The sequence below is a fragment of the Amblyomma maculatum genome, chromosome 8 (genome assembly GCF_055883805.1).
Source record: "Amblyomma maculatum isolate TAMU_Amacu chromosome 8, ASM5588380v1, whole genome shotgun sequence".
Taxonomy (NCBI): Eukaryota; Metazoa; Arthropoda; class Arachnida; order Ixodida; family Ixodidae; genus Amblyomma; species Amblyomma maculatum.
The window spans coordinates 2,967,601-2,981,359 of record NC_139351.1 but is presented as its reverse complement, the minus strand read 5'-3'; the positions used below and the strand labels follow the sequence as shown (position 1 = coordinate 2,981,359).

General features: G+C 43.7%; 1 protein-coding gene across 6 annotated transcripts in view; it reads left to right on the top strand.

Moving 5' to 3' along the window:
- Dph5 (diphthine methyl ester synthase) overlaps positions 1-13,759 on the top strand; it is a 66,495-nt gene that overhangs the window by 40,884 nt on the left and 11,852 nt on the right. For 3 of the 6 annotated variants that reach the window (XM_084576053.1, XM_084576049.1, XM_084576048.1), the window contains 2 exons: positions 3,145-3,184; positions 8,956-9,068. In XM_084576053.1, coding sequence (XP_084432179.1) covers positions 3,145-3,184; positions 8,956-9,068 — 153 coding nt within the window. Of the gene's footprint in view, positions 1-1,193; positions 2,606-3,144; positions 3,185-8,955; positions 9,069-13,759 lie in introns of those variants that run through there. The other 3 variants (XM_084576051.1, XM_084576052.1, XM_084576050.1) reach the window with 2 other exon arrangements.

The window sequence follows — 13,759 nt, the reverse complement described above, 5'->3', positions numbered from 1 at the left end:
TCACAGCTACCGGAAGTGTGTCCGTGATGTCATGGCTGCAGTGACCGCAGCAAATGGCAGCTTATAGCAAGCCTTGCCAGTCAACTCACCCGTGACGTCACGGTTTAAGGAAATAGTTCTATGCGACACCGCCAAGCAACAACCTCTCTGCCTGCGAATTTCAAAAAACGCTGTATTTAAAATTTAATAATAAATTGCTGGTTTTGTTTCATGGCGTTATACTATGTGTTAATGCTCAAAAAGATTCGTTCTGCACACTGAACACGTTTATCAGTGGCTTCTTGGTGACCGTTTCTGTGGACCTTTAAGTTGACTGTTTACATTTGATAATGGTTAGTTGATTCAACAGTCGTTTAACCTCTGCATTCTATCAGGGCAGTATCAGCATGGAGGAAGGGAACTCAGCCAGATTGAAAAAGGGTGATTTTTGTTCCAAGCATTCTTGTGCTCCTACAGTTGTTCTGGCTGCAGAGAGTGGGGCTCTTTCATTGCACTTCAATGGTGGTTGAATGGCACTAAATGAATTCTACGAAAAATGTTCATTTGCATTTGGTTCTACCAGTCTCAAAACTTAAGGTCCTAAACTTCTGCTGCACATATTTGACCACAGGACTGCATGCCTGGCAACAACAGACTCGATAACAGGATTAAAAATTGCCACATTAATCAATTCGGTGCATTTAAGGAATGGTCCAGGATTCACCACCTTTACGCCTCAGGACCTCATGGGCTCACAGCAATAATCTATTGAGATTGAAAATAATGTCAAGGAATTTCAATTCAAACAAAATATGTAGAACAGTGAAAACTGCCAGAAAAGAAGTCAACAGGGCCTAAAAGCTGCTAAAAATCCTGCCTCCTGTAATACATGTTTGCCCTCTAAACAGTTTGAAAATCCGCTAATTTAATGACAAAATCAATGCTTGACAACGCTGTATGGTAGACTTCCTTCAGGACGAATTTTAAGAAACCAGATAACTTCTTCGTCCTATTACGAGTTTGTCTTGACAGAATTTCAGTTTGTTAGTTATGTTGAAATATAAGTGACATGAAAGCAATTATTAAAATCAACTTCCAGAGAAAAGGATAGCATTATTTATGAAGGCAGCTGTAGGCTGATGATACAAAAGCAACTCATGCTTGAAAATGGCATTGGTGCAGCTTTCTTTTTCTCCTTGTCTTTTTTTTTTCAGTGTATCCTGCACTTTTCTTCCTGCAGCACAGCTGTGATACCAGGCAGGCACAGCACGTGCACTTTTCGCTGCAGGCAATGCACACAGTGTCAATGCAGTGCAATAGTGTGCGTTGTAATGGCAAATATGCACCTGTGGAAAGCGTCAGGCGGCCAAGATGTGCCCATGTGAGAGTGCAGACATGATGTGCAAGTAAGCACTATTGCAATAGTGCACAGGGTGAGCTTGCATAGGCAAGAAGAAATGAAGACATAGCAAGAACAGGAGCACTCATGCCAGAGTAGCTGTGATTAGTAGCAAATGTGAAAGTTTGTCCTAACCCAACTACTACACACAAAAATTAAGGGGGGGACAGAGCTCTTGGAACCTTTTTCTTTATTTTCGTCTGTATTTAAGGTGATTTTAAACATGCAACCACTTTTCTGGTAAGCCTTGCCACGGGGGCTCAGTGGTTACGGCACTTGGCTGCTGAACTCAAGGAGGCGGGATAGAATCCAAGTTGCTTTTCCGTGAAGGCGAATGTGTTGTGTGCAATTTGAGTGCAAATTAAAGAACCCCAGGTGGTCGAAATTTCCGGAGCTCTCTTACAGCGTCCCTCATAGCCTGGGTCACTTTGGGACGTTAAACTCGACAAACCAAACCAAACTTTTCTGATATGCCAATCAATTAGTTTTCAAGATATTACATATTTTTACTCTTTTGTTCGCAACACCAATGAAAAAGGAAATACTGATCAGAAAACTGTTATTAACGCGCAGTTAAATAACACAGGGAATAAAATGTAGGAAGTAGTTTTTTGAATTAGGAAATATTTTGTATTTTACACCTTGTTGTATTTCAATTTTGGGGAGAACTATTAACTTGATAAGCAGCTTAAATGAAACGGCCTCCAAAGATTAGGAAGTACAGATTGCGAAATCAGTTCCCAATGTTGTGTACTTCAACCACATAGCTTCAACCACATAGCAGCCTGATGTAATAAAATTTATTCCTTTATTTGCTCTAGAGGCAAAATTATCCTTCTTGTAAACAGGCAAATAGTCAAAAATTTGTGTTTTCAGGAATCAAGGAAGACTGACAGAGGTGAGATTTACTCAGCTCGGTTGCACTTTGTAAAGGGGAGTAAGTCATGCATGGGTTGATTCATAGTTGCGGCCACGGCCTTCTCGTAACCTTACAATATGTAGGAGATTTGCAGAATTTCATTTTCAAAATATCCATTTTTTTTTTGCCACGATTTTCGGGCCCTCAAGAGCCCTGTCCTTCTTAAGCAGATTCTTTTTTTTTACATTTAGTTTCACAGAAGGCCAACCAAATAGTTTCACATTGTTTATCTTCTTTGAGAAGTTGCCTTAAACAACTTAATCTTAGTGAGTCGGCTGTATTTACTTGTTTTCTCTCTTTTTTCTTGTGTAATCATCGATAAGCAGTTCATACAAACATGCATTGATGAAAATAAATATTAATTGAAAGTATGTGCCTAACTGCTTTGCTTCCTTGTTTGCTAGCATTTGTAGGCCTTGTTGTAGAGCATTAGTTAATGCTCTCTAACGAGAGCATTAACTAATGGAAAACCAATTGATATGTGTGCCAGCATTCACTCAAATGGCAAGAGTGGCACTTTGGGATGGCCATCCTTTGTGTTTGGTGCTGAAGTACTTTTAATTAACCCCACCACGTGCAATTATCCGCTCATATTTGCTTGGGGCATTATGAGGTGGTAGAAATTTCTTGAATTATTTTTGATTACCTGAGTAGATGCTGAAAGGAGTTTTTACCACAACCAGTAGATGTGTACGCAGAATCACATCACGGCGGCAGAGTGAAGGCGCATGTCACTTGTGCATGCTTTTGTTGTAGCTTCTTGTCCTTGACATTTGGGCACTCTGCTTGGTGATGTGCACACTTGGGCAGCATGAGGGGACCTGTGTTTTTTGTGCTCTCTTTGCAGATATCAAGGTCAAAGAGAAATCCATTGAGAACCTTATCAAGTGAGTTCGCATAAAATCGCCCCATCCCTGTCGACGCATATCATCCTGTTTCTTAGCTGTGTACTCGAAGGGCCCCTTGAGCTATGCTCTCCTTCCGTGGAGACAGGTGCATTCACCAGTCTTTTTCAGGGTTGCACCCCTTTTCAGGTGGACAAGCAAAGCCCAAGGTGCCCCATCTTGTTAGCTTGGCTGGACTTGTTGCTGGAATTGGTGCATGGCATATTAGGGGCACAATCATGCACTCACAATTTCTTTTGAAAGGTGTGAGAAAATCCTTCCTGTGTGCTGTAAGCGGGTAGTGTGGGTCAGTTGCAGAACAAACTGGGCATCAGCTTACCCTCTGGTATGTGTCTGGTGGCGCCCACCTCTGCAACATAATTTCAAGCATGGTGAAAGGCAACATCTGTGCACCTTGGTGAATGACAGGTGGCCAGGATTAACATGGTGGCTATTGGAGCATTGTAATCACCCACAGAGGTCATTTTACGAGCTACAAAAAGCAGAAAGATGACCACCTATTTCACAGGCACCGCAGTGCATACCTGATTTTCGAGACAATACTATATGCAAAACAGTGCCCATTGATTTCGGCAAGTATGACTGGTTCTTAGATTCCTTGCTGACAGATACTCTCAGCATGGTAAGACTGATAATGGTTACTAATAATGGCCCCAGCTTAGCTGTTAGGGTACCTTCTATTCTGACACCCCGCTTTAACCCAGCTGTATGAACGTGCCTAGGAATAGCGTACCTGACCCGGCATTGGAAGGCTGATTCTCATTCCACCTCAGATGAGTGGCAGCTCATGACATGTGGTCTTGTTAAGTTGCACGAACTATCCAAGAATCAGTGCTCACAACATTGACGTCCTATTTTCTGAATATCACGCTAAAACACCACAGCTCTCTGAAATTGCACCTTTTCATGTTAATAGGGCTAGCCTGCTTTATGTGGTGCGAGGTGTGAAATATTAAATTTATTTCTTCTTACACAAAATTTTATAATAGGGCCAGTCTGCACCTTGCTGCAAACACTCCCTACAGGGAAGTCAGGTTGATTACATGGGCCACTGTTTGAGTGCTTACGGATGGCGACACCACTACTAAATGCTTTTTTTAACCTCTAATTCTGTACTGCACCAATTTTCCTGATTTTATTACTAGCCGGCATTGTGAATTTGTCTACAACCTGAAAGTTTTGAAATTTACTTTATCAACCACAATCTGTAAACATCTGAATATTGGCCAAATCAGAATGCCATTTAGCCCGAAATTTGTTTTTCCTTTATCATCTCAGCTCAAAGTGCAGTGTAAAGAGGAATGTTGGAAAAAAAGAAGCTCAATTGGCATAGTAACTATGTGTGATTGATTATAAACCACTGCAAAGCTGGGCTTGATTGGAAGGTGGTTGTGGCCTCACGAATACCGTGATGGTGATTACCCTTTTTAGAGCATGTCAGCGTGATGCCAATTACCAAAATACAGCCCCTGTTTTGAACTGTTTGTTTCAGCATTCATTCAAAACTTGGGTGTTGTACATTTAGTTTTTCTGGCATGCCAAAACTGAGAAACACTGTGCATGAAATGGAGAAGATGGCATGCATGTTCGAAGCAGGTATTTTCTTAGGTCAAGCACCCCTGTTTAACCTGCTTGTTCAGCTTCAGCAACGTGTAGTGTGGATGGCAGACATTGATGGGGACAAATTTACTGTAATGCCACCTCCTGGCATGAGGCTAACATAGCACTGGGTGGCCCATGCAGGTGTGTCCATGCCTGCAGGCATTTCATAATGGCGCTGGAATGTAAACATTTTCTATGTATTGTCTGCACCCTCTGAAATTTTCCTGCGACTTGTACAAGGAACAACCTTAAGCACATAATAGTGTTGGTATTTGATGAGTGTATGTTCACTGACTTGGTGGGTTCCATTTACAGGGTGTAACCATGTTCCCCCAGACTTGATGAGTGCTGTTGCACACAAATGTTTGAAGCTAGCAGCCCATCAATGCACCAAAGGGAGAAATCTGCATACTTATTTGTGGTGTGATAATCTCCACTAGCTTTGACAGCAATTGGAAATCAGAATAGAGTGGGCCTAATTTGCATGCTTCAAACTCGTGTCACCACGAGTGCATTTTACAGGCGTTTAATGCCTATCCTTGGTGGAGTCGATATACTCTGTATGTGAGAATAACATTCTAGTGTTTATCACACTTCCAAGTTTTCAACTCTGCTACATCAAAGTAATATGCTTTAGACTTTGGTCCACTTGATTCCCTTAGATAGCAGAACAGGAATGAGCATTTTACGCATGCCACTTTGTTACATAAAAGAGAGAGCTGCTGAAGCTGAGTTCCTGGATCATGTGGACCAGAAGCTACAGTTTTAAAATTGTACATATCTGCACACACCTATTTTTACGTCAGTGGGGCTGCGTTGTGAATGGAATTTGCCAGAAGCTTGATATTTGTTGAGGCTCTTTATGAAAAGAGGGGGGGGGGGGGGGGGGGGGGGGGCATGGGTGTAAAGAAAGCTATGAGCCTCCGAAGCAGCCCAAGAATGCATGCGTCTTTTTAAGCTTCGCCTTTTTAAGTTTAATGGTGGGGTTTGACAAAGTTGGAAATTCCTAGTTTAAACACAGTTTAACAGAAGCATAGACACCTTGAGAAACAGCATGAATATGGCATAAGAGTGTGTTTCTTGTCCCTTCTTCATGCGGTTTCTCAAGATGAAAGGAGCAGAAAGACAACCATCCATCTGAAGCTACAGACTACTTTCATCATCATCATCAGCCTGATTATACCCACTGCAGGGCGAAGGCCTCTCCCATATCTCTCCACTTAACCCGGTTCTGTGCTAGCTGCATCCACTTGACCCCTGCGAACTTCTTAATCTCATCCGCCCACCTAACTTTCTGCCGCCCCCTGCTACGCTTTCCTTCCCTTGGAATCCAGTTTGTTACCCTCAGCGACCATCGGTTATCCTCTCTTCGCACTACATGTCCTGCCCATGTCCATTTCTTCTTCTTAATTTCCACTAGAATGTCGTTAACTTGAGTTATTTCTCTGACCCACTCTGCACGCTTTCTATCTCTTAATGTTACCCCTACCATTTTTCGTTCCATAGCCCTCTGGGTTGTCCTCAACTTAAGTAGAACTCTCTTGGTTAGCCTCCACGTTTCAGCCCCATAGGTGAGTACAGGCAAGATGCAACTGTTGTATACTTTCCTCTTGAGCGATACCGGTAAGCTGCTAGTCATAATCTGCGAGTGCTTGCCAAATGCGCTCCATCCCAATCTTATTCTTCTTGTTATTTCCTTTTCATGGTCCGGATCTGCGGTTACTACCTGTCCTAAGTAGATATATTCGCCTACTACTTCCAGTATTTCGCTACCTAATGTAAACTCCTGTTCCTTCCCGAGGCTGTTGAACATTACCTTAGTCTTCTGCATATTGATTTTCAAGCCTACCTTTCTACTTTTCCTGTCTAGGTCATCAATCATTATTTGCAGTTCATCTCCCGAGTTGCTTAGCAAGGCGATGTCATCAGCAAATCGCAGATTACTGAGGTATTCTCCATCTAGCCTTATCCCTAACTGCTCCCATTCCAAGTCTCTGAATACTTCCTCTAAACAAGCTGTGAATAGTACTGGGGAGATTGTGTCTCCTTGCCTAACACCTCTCTTTATGGGAATTTTGTTACTTTCTTTATGCAGAACTATGGTTGCTGTGCAGCCACTATATATATCTTCCAGCACTTTCACGTACGGCTCGTCTACCCCCTGATTTCGCAATGCCTGCATCACCGCCGAGGTTTCAACTGAGTCAAATGCTTTTTCGTAATCAATGAATGCTATGTATAAGGGCTGGTTATATTCCGCACATTTTTCTATCACCTGATTGATGGTATGGATATGATCGATAGTAGAGTACCGTTTCCGAAACCCTGCTTGATCCTTTGCTTGATTGCAGTCTAAGGTTGTCCTGATTCTATTAGCGATTACCTTAGTAAATACCTTATACGTAACAGACAGTAAGCTGATTGGTCTGTAATTTTTAAGGTCCTTAGAGTCGCCTTTCTTGTGAATGAGGATAATGTTTGCATTCTTCCATGCTTCCGGTACCGTCGATGACACCAGGCACTGCGTATACAGGGTGGCCAGTTTTTCTAGCACGATATCCCCCCCGTCCTTCAGCAAATCTGTAGTTATCTGATCCTCTCCAGCTGATTTCCCCCTTTTCATAGTTTCTAGTGCTTTCTTGACCTCGTCCTTCGTCACTGGTGGAACGTCTGACTGTTTTTCCCTGACGCCAATCTCATTACGGTCCTGACTACTTTGGCTACTGTAGAGATCTGTATAGAACTCCTCGGCTACTTTGACTATCTTGTCCATATTAGTGATGACTTTGCCCGCCTTGTCCCTTATCGCATACATCTGGTTTTTGCCTATGCCCAATTTCTTCTTTACCGCTTTAAGGCTTCCCCCGTTCTTTACAGCATGCTCAATTTTCTCCATGTTATACTTCCTTATATCGGCCACCTTGCGCTTATTGATTAGCTTTGATATCTCGGCCAATTCGATCTTGTCTGTTGGATTGGAAGCTTTCCTACTCTGCCGTTTCTTAATCAAATCTTTCGTCTCCTTAGACAGCTTACCGGTATCCTCTCTAACTATCCTACCGCCTACTTCTACCGCGCACTCAGTAATGATATCTCTGAAATTATTGTTCCTTGCCTCTAGAGTAATGTCGCCATCCTCAGTTAGAGCTGAATACCTATTCTGTAGCGAGATCCTGAACTCTTCTGCCCTCCCCCTCACCGCTAATTCGTTGATGGGTTTCTTTCTTACTAATCTATTGCGTTCCTTCTTCAGATTTAGGCTAATTCGGGACCTCACCATCCTGTGGTCACTACATCGAACTTTCCCGATTACCTCTACATCCTGCACAATGGCGGGGGTTGAACACATTATGAAGTCGATTTCATTTTTAGTATCTCCGTTAGGACTTTTCCATGTCCATTTTCGGTTCTTCCGTTTGCTGAAGAAGGTATTCATGATTCGTAAGTTATTGCGCTCTGCAAACTCAACTAGTAACTCCCCCCTGCTATTCCTAGAACCAATGCCATAGTCACCTACTGCCTTGCCTCCTGCCTGTTTTTTCCCTACCTTGGCATTGAAGTCGCCCATTAGTACAGTATACTGCGTCTCTGCTTTTCGCATTGCCGATTCTACATCTTCATAGAAGCTTTCAACTGCCTGGTCATCATAACTACATGTAGGTGCATAGGCCTGTACAACCTTCAGTTTATACCGCTTATTAAGCCTAATTACGATGCCTGCAACCCTCTCATTAATACTATAGAATTCATCTATATTACCCGCTATATACTTATTGACAAGGAAACCTACTCCTAGTTGTCGCCTCTCTGGTAAACCTCGATCAGACTACTTTACTGGCTTTTATATTAGAGACACATGACAATCGGAGCTTTCAATAGGTAAAAAGGATTGAAGACTCAACTACCTCCATCCAAGCAGTGATGTCAATACCGATTTTAATCTTTGAGGCCAGGCTATACAGCCATACACTTCGTGACAAGCATCACAGAGTCCTTTCTGAGCCAAATGTCACAAGTTTGAGTTAAGTGGCGGAATAATTTTCATTGCAATTTTCTTTGCAAAAACCACTTCTTTTGCTGCAAGAGAAGCATTACTGTTGCTGAAAACTATAAAGAAAATAGGATGATCAGGATGAGGACTCACTGTGCAGAGGCCGGGAAATCTATGAGCCTCCGCGCTTCATGACAGCAGCAGAGGCAGCCTCGCAACTCATCGAGATCCTCGAGCTCAAGAGAGCTGAGGGCGTCCCAGTGTCTGAGATGGGTGAGTTCTTTGGTATTTTACTATCGCTGCTGGGTTGACTCCATGCTCAGTGGATTTGTAGTCATTTAATTGATCTTTAAGCACTGGCCTTACATAGCTACTAAGGTGGCTGGAGTAGTTACTATCCCACCTTCACAAATCACTTGGAGATCTCACTATCCAGATGTCGGTGATGAAGTAACTGGGGTTGGTGGTCGTGACACACCATACTGGTGACATGATGAATCTAAGGAGCAACCAGCAAAGGTGCTGTGGCATGGATGCCCACACAGTTGTACTCTCACTAAATCAACACAGCTGCATCTGGAACATTTTTTCCAGTGATGCTGACATGTTCATTGCCAAGGCTATTGAGCAACCTCTCTGCAAAAAGGCCTTTGTAGACTGTGACTCAACTGCAAACACTTTTACACTGCATTCTTCACCAGGGTGACTTAATGAGCATATTTGTAAAACAGCGCAAACAACGTATGACAAGAGCAAGAAAGACACGGGACGAGCACTGACTTTCACCTAAGGTTTTAATGCCAAGGCCTGGTGCTTGTAAAGAAAAAACACAAAGTACATCCTATGTCACACTAAAATCGATAAAACAAGAGCCAGAGAAGCACTTGACGCTCAGAGGCCACCAAGAAAAGCTATCTCTTTGTCATTGAGAGTGACAGATGGTTTGCTGACACACTTTCGCTCTTGACTGATATGGAAGGCTTCCATTGATCCCGTGTAGTTTGATCACAGTGCGCGTAAAGAACATTTGTGCCACGCCATATGGCTCTGCAAATTTTCTTCTTTTTCAATACTTCACACTCTATGCAGTGGCTTACCAGGTATGAAAGTTCCTTTTTGTTACTAGATTGTTTTTGTGCTCCAGCAACCTTTTATTTAAGCAACTTCCCGTCTCTGTCCGATGTACCGGGCTCCACAGGAGAGCGGAATTTGGTAAACAACCCCTTTGCGACAAGTGACGAACTTGTCCCTGCACGCGGTGCCACACTCTTTTCTTTTTTGATGTGAACTAAATATGTAGCTATATTAGCTTCCATCAAACTAAAGCAGATATGTCCGACAATCCAAAAGGAGAGGGAACGATCTGAAAAAGGCTTGGGAGGAACAAGTTCGTCTCTTCCATCCCATCATCGTAAAACCCAAAGCGATTTGAAAGCTTCACTGCCCGCGCTGACCAACAGTTGCCCAGCTGCCACCGTCTCGCCTCCCCCGCAGCCGCGCAACTGCGAGTGGCCTAACCTTGCTTTTATTGCGATAGCAATACTGCGCCAGGTTTCGACTCATCATGTCGTCCTGGGAAGGGCCATGTTTGACCTTGAACAGTTGCGAAGAAAACAAACGCTCGGTCACCGGCAGCTAATGCTTTCGCTCCACGTTTGGCTCAGCAGCATTGAACCCTTCTCATTTATATGTGGGCTGGTAGCTTATGCTCTCGTGCCATACTCTTAAAGGATGAGCTTAAGTGCCCCCAATAATGTAGCACCTTACACTGATAGGGCGTGATAGGGGAATAATGTAGCAGGCAAAAGAAGCTTTTGCCAATGCTATCGCAATTCAACTAGTGTTAACCACAGTCGAACAACAGATAATTTTTTTCCTTGTGGTTGTCCAGCTCGTGAGTGCTTTAACATGACATACACCATTTAGTATTTGCGGTGTGAGTCCAAAACTCCCGCGGGATATTACGACTGTTTAGATATAGCATTAGTATTAAACGGCGTTTGCGCGGCATAAAATGCAAGCTGAGCTAGCAATACCGAAAATATTATCTTTTCACACCAGTTGCAGCTTTATTTGTTTACAAATTACAGCAGCACTGCAATTCACAAGCACGGAGGATGCTACATTAGGTACTTGTCCTGCCTGCGCCGGGTACCCACAAATGATGCCGACAGCTGCCGGCTGCCTTCAGCCAGACATCAACATTTTGCACTCAATATCCACGCGTTTTGTGATTAATAATTGGCTCACAAAGGAAAGGCGCAGTATCTGTCGCACTTGCTCTGTGGACATCTGAAGGGCGCGTAAGGGAAGGGAGGAAGGTGGGAGTGAAAGCGGGAAGAGAGAAGGGGGGGGGGGGGGGCGTAGTGGAGGGCTCCGGAGTAATTTCGACCACCTGGGGATCTTTAACGTGCACCGACATTGCACAGCACATGGATGCCTCTTCGTTTTGCTTTCGTCGAAATGCAGCCGGCGGCGGTCGGGACCGAACCCGCGTACTCTTACCGCAGTTGTCGATTTCGGGTATGTATTGTTTGAACTACTCTCGATGGCCACATGTAACTGCTAGAGCTTGCGAATGCGCTCTCCGTAATCACTGAAATCGCAGACCTGAACCTTGCGGATACGCACTAGGCGTACCCGTCGTGGAACGGCTCGACAGGCCAGCACCGACTGACATTTTTGGCCAAGCTCGTTCCTGATGAGTTTTAAAGTGTGAACATATGAATTATGACTGTTTGTTTCCTTTTTCTAACACGGTTCAGCTACAGATAAGTGCAGCTGTTCAGGCCATTGACTCACTGGGTGTCAAGTTCATGCTGCGTCTCTGATCTGACCAAAACTGATCAACCAACTGTCCACTGAGCGGTTCTATCAGCATCGTGGGGCTGAAAACCTCGAACTACGACGATTGGCGACCTCCGCTATTTATTTTCTTGTGACATCACACGTGCATTCCAAAATGGCGGTTGCTCTTGGTGGGAGGAGTTCCTAGATTACTGTTTGTATCCCATTTTTTGTAATATATGCCGCTCGCTAGGCACTAAAACTTTGCAAGTAGAACCACAGACTTGTATATTCATCATCATCATTAGCCAGACTATACCCAATGCAAGGCAAAAGCCTCTCCAATAATCTTCCAATTAACCCTGTCCTGTGCCATCTGCATCCGCTTGACCCCTGCAAACTTCTTAACCTCATCCGCCCACCTAACTTTCTGCCACCCCCTGCTATGCTTTCCTTCCCTTGGAATCCAATTTGTTACCCTAAGCAACCATCGGTTATCTTCTCTTTGCATTACATGCCCTGCCCATGCCCAATTGTTGTTTGATTCCAATAGAAATTTATTAACTTGAGTTATTTCTCTGACGCACTCTGCACGCTTCCTGTCTCTTAACTTTACACTTACCATTTTCCATTCAGTAGCAATCTGCGTTGTCCTCAACTTAAGTAGAACCCTCTTGGTTAGCCTCCATGTTTCATTTCATTTATTTCATTTATTTGTCCCTTAAAGGCCCGAAGGCATTACATAAGGGGGGGCGTACATACAGGTTGGAGGGTAGTAGCAGAGAACACAAAAGAAAGAAAAGGGGGGAAAAATACACGGGGTACCAAAAAAGTGTAAAATAATATACAAACTAAAAGCAAGAAATAAACATACAAAAAGAAAACAAGGAGCAGTTGGCACTTCGGTGTCGCAGTATGAATATGTTTATGAGAAGTGATTAGCCAGTTTCTCGCGGAAAAGGCGGCGATCGGAGCATGTAATTACGTTGTCGGGAAGGCCATTCCAGAGCACTATGGCGTCGGGAAAAAATGAAGTGCTCATTGCGGAGGTGCGGGTTTTAATGCGTGCGATTGGGTTACTGTGGTTTAGGCGGGGTGACGTACGTGGGGGTGGCTGCAGCAACAAATGTCTTGGTGAGCGAGAAAAGAAAGAGTGAAAGAGGCATAGCCGGGAAATAACACGGCGAGTTGCTAGTGTTTGAAGGCCGAGGGATCGTTTTAGTAATGTTACGCTGGTATTTCTTGAGTACTGCGATGTAATAAAACGGGCGGCGCGATTTTGAATGACTTCAAGGTCCGAGATGAGATACGATTGTGATGGATGCCAGACAGATGACGCGTACTCCAATTTAGGACGTACGAATGTTATGTATGCCAAATTTTTTACTTCAGGTGATGCAGATTTTAGATTGCGCCGGAGAAAACCAAGTGTGCGTGTTGCTTTGGAACAGATGGTCTGAATGTGTGTTGTCCATGACAGCGATGATGTGATGTGTACTCCTAGGTATTTATAAGATGATGTTCTCATGACGGCGACCGATTTTATGTTGTAAGTGCTATCAATAACAGTGTTTTTGCGGGAGAATGATATGTATTGGCATTTATTTAGATTAAGAGGCATGTGCCATTTGTCACACCACGCTGAGATAGTGGTTAGATCCTGTTGAAGAGCGGCAATGGCGCTAGCGCCGTGGATGGGGCTGTAAATTACGCAGTCATCTGCGAATAAACGTAGCTTTGATTTTATGTTGATTGGTAGGTCATTGATGTAGATGAGGAATAAAAGAGGTGATAAGCCTGCACCTTGAGGTACGCCGGATGTTACGTCGGAAAAAGCTGAGCGACAGTTATTAACACAGGTGAACTGCTTACGTCCTTTAAGGAACTGCTCTAGCCAGGAGAGCAAGGTTTGTGGAATGCCGAGCGATGACAGCTTAAAAAGAAGAAGATTACGGGAAACACGATCAAATGCTTTTGAAAAGTCGAGAAAGATAGCGTCGATCTGGAAAAGGTTATCTAAGTATTGTAGAATGTCGTGGGTGAATTCGGCGAGCTGGGTCTCACATGACAGCTGCTTCCGGAAGCCGTGTTGATTCGGATAGAAAAAGTTCATTGATTCTAGGTGGGTCATAAGATTGGAAAAAATAATGTGGTCAAGTAGTTTAGACGGTATACTA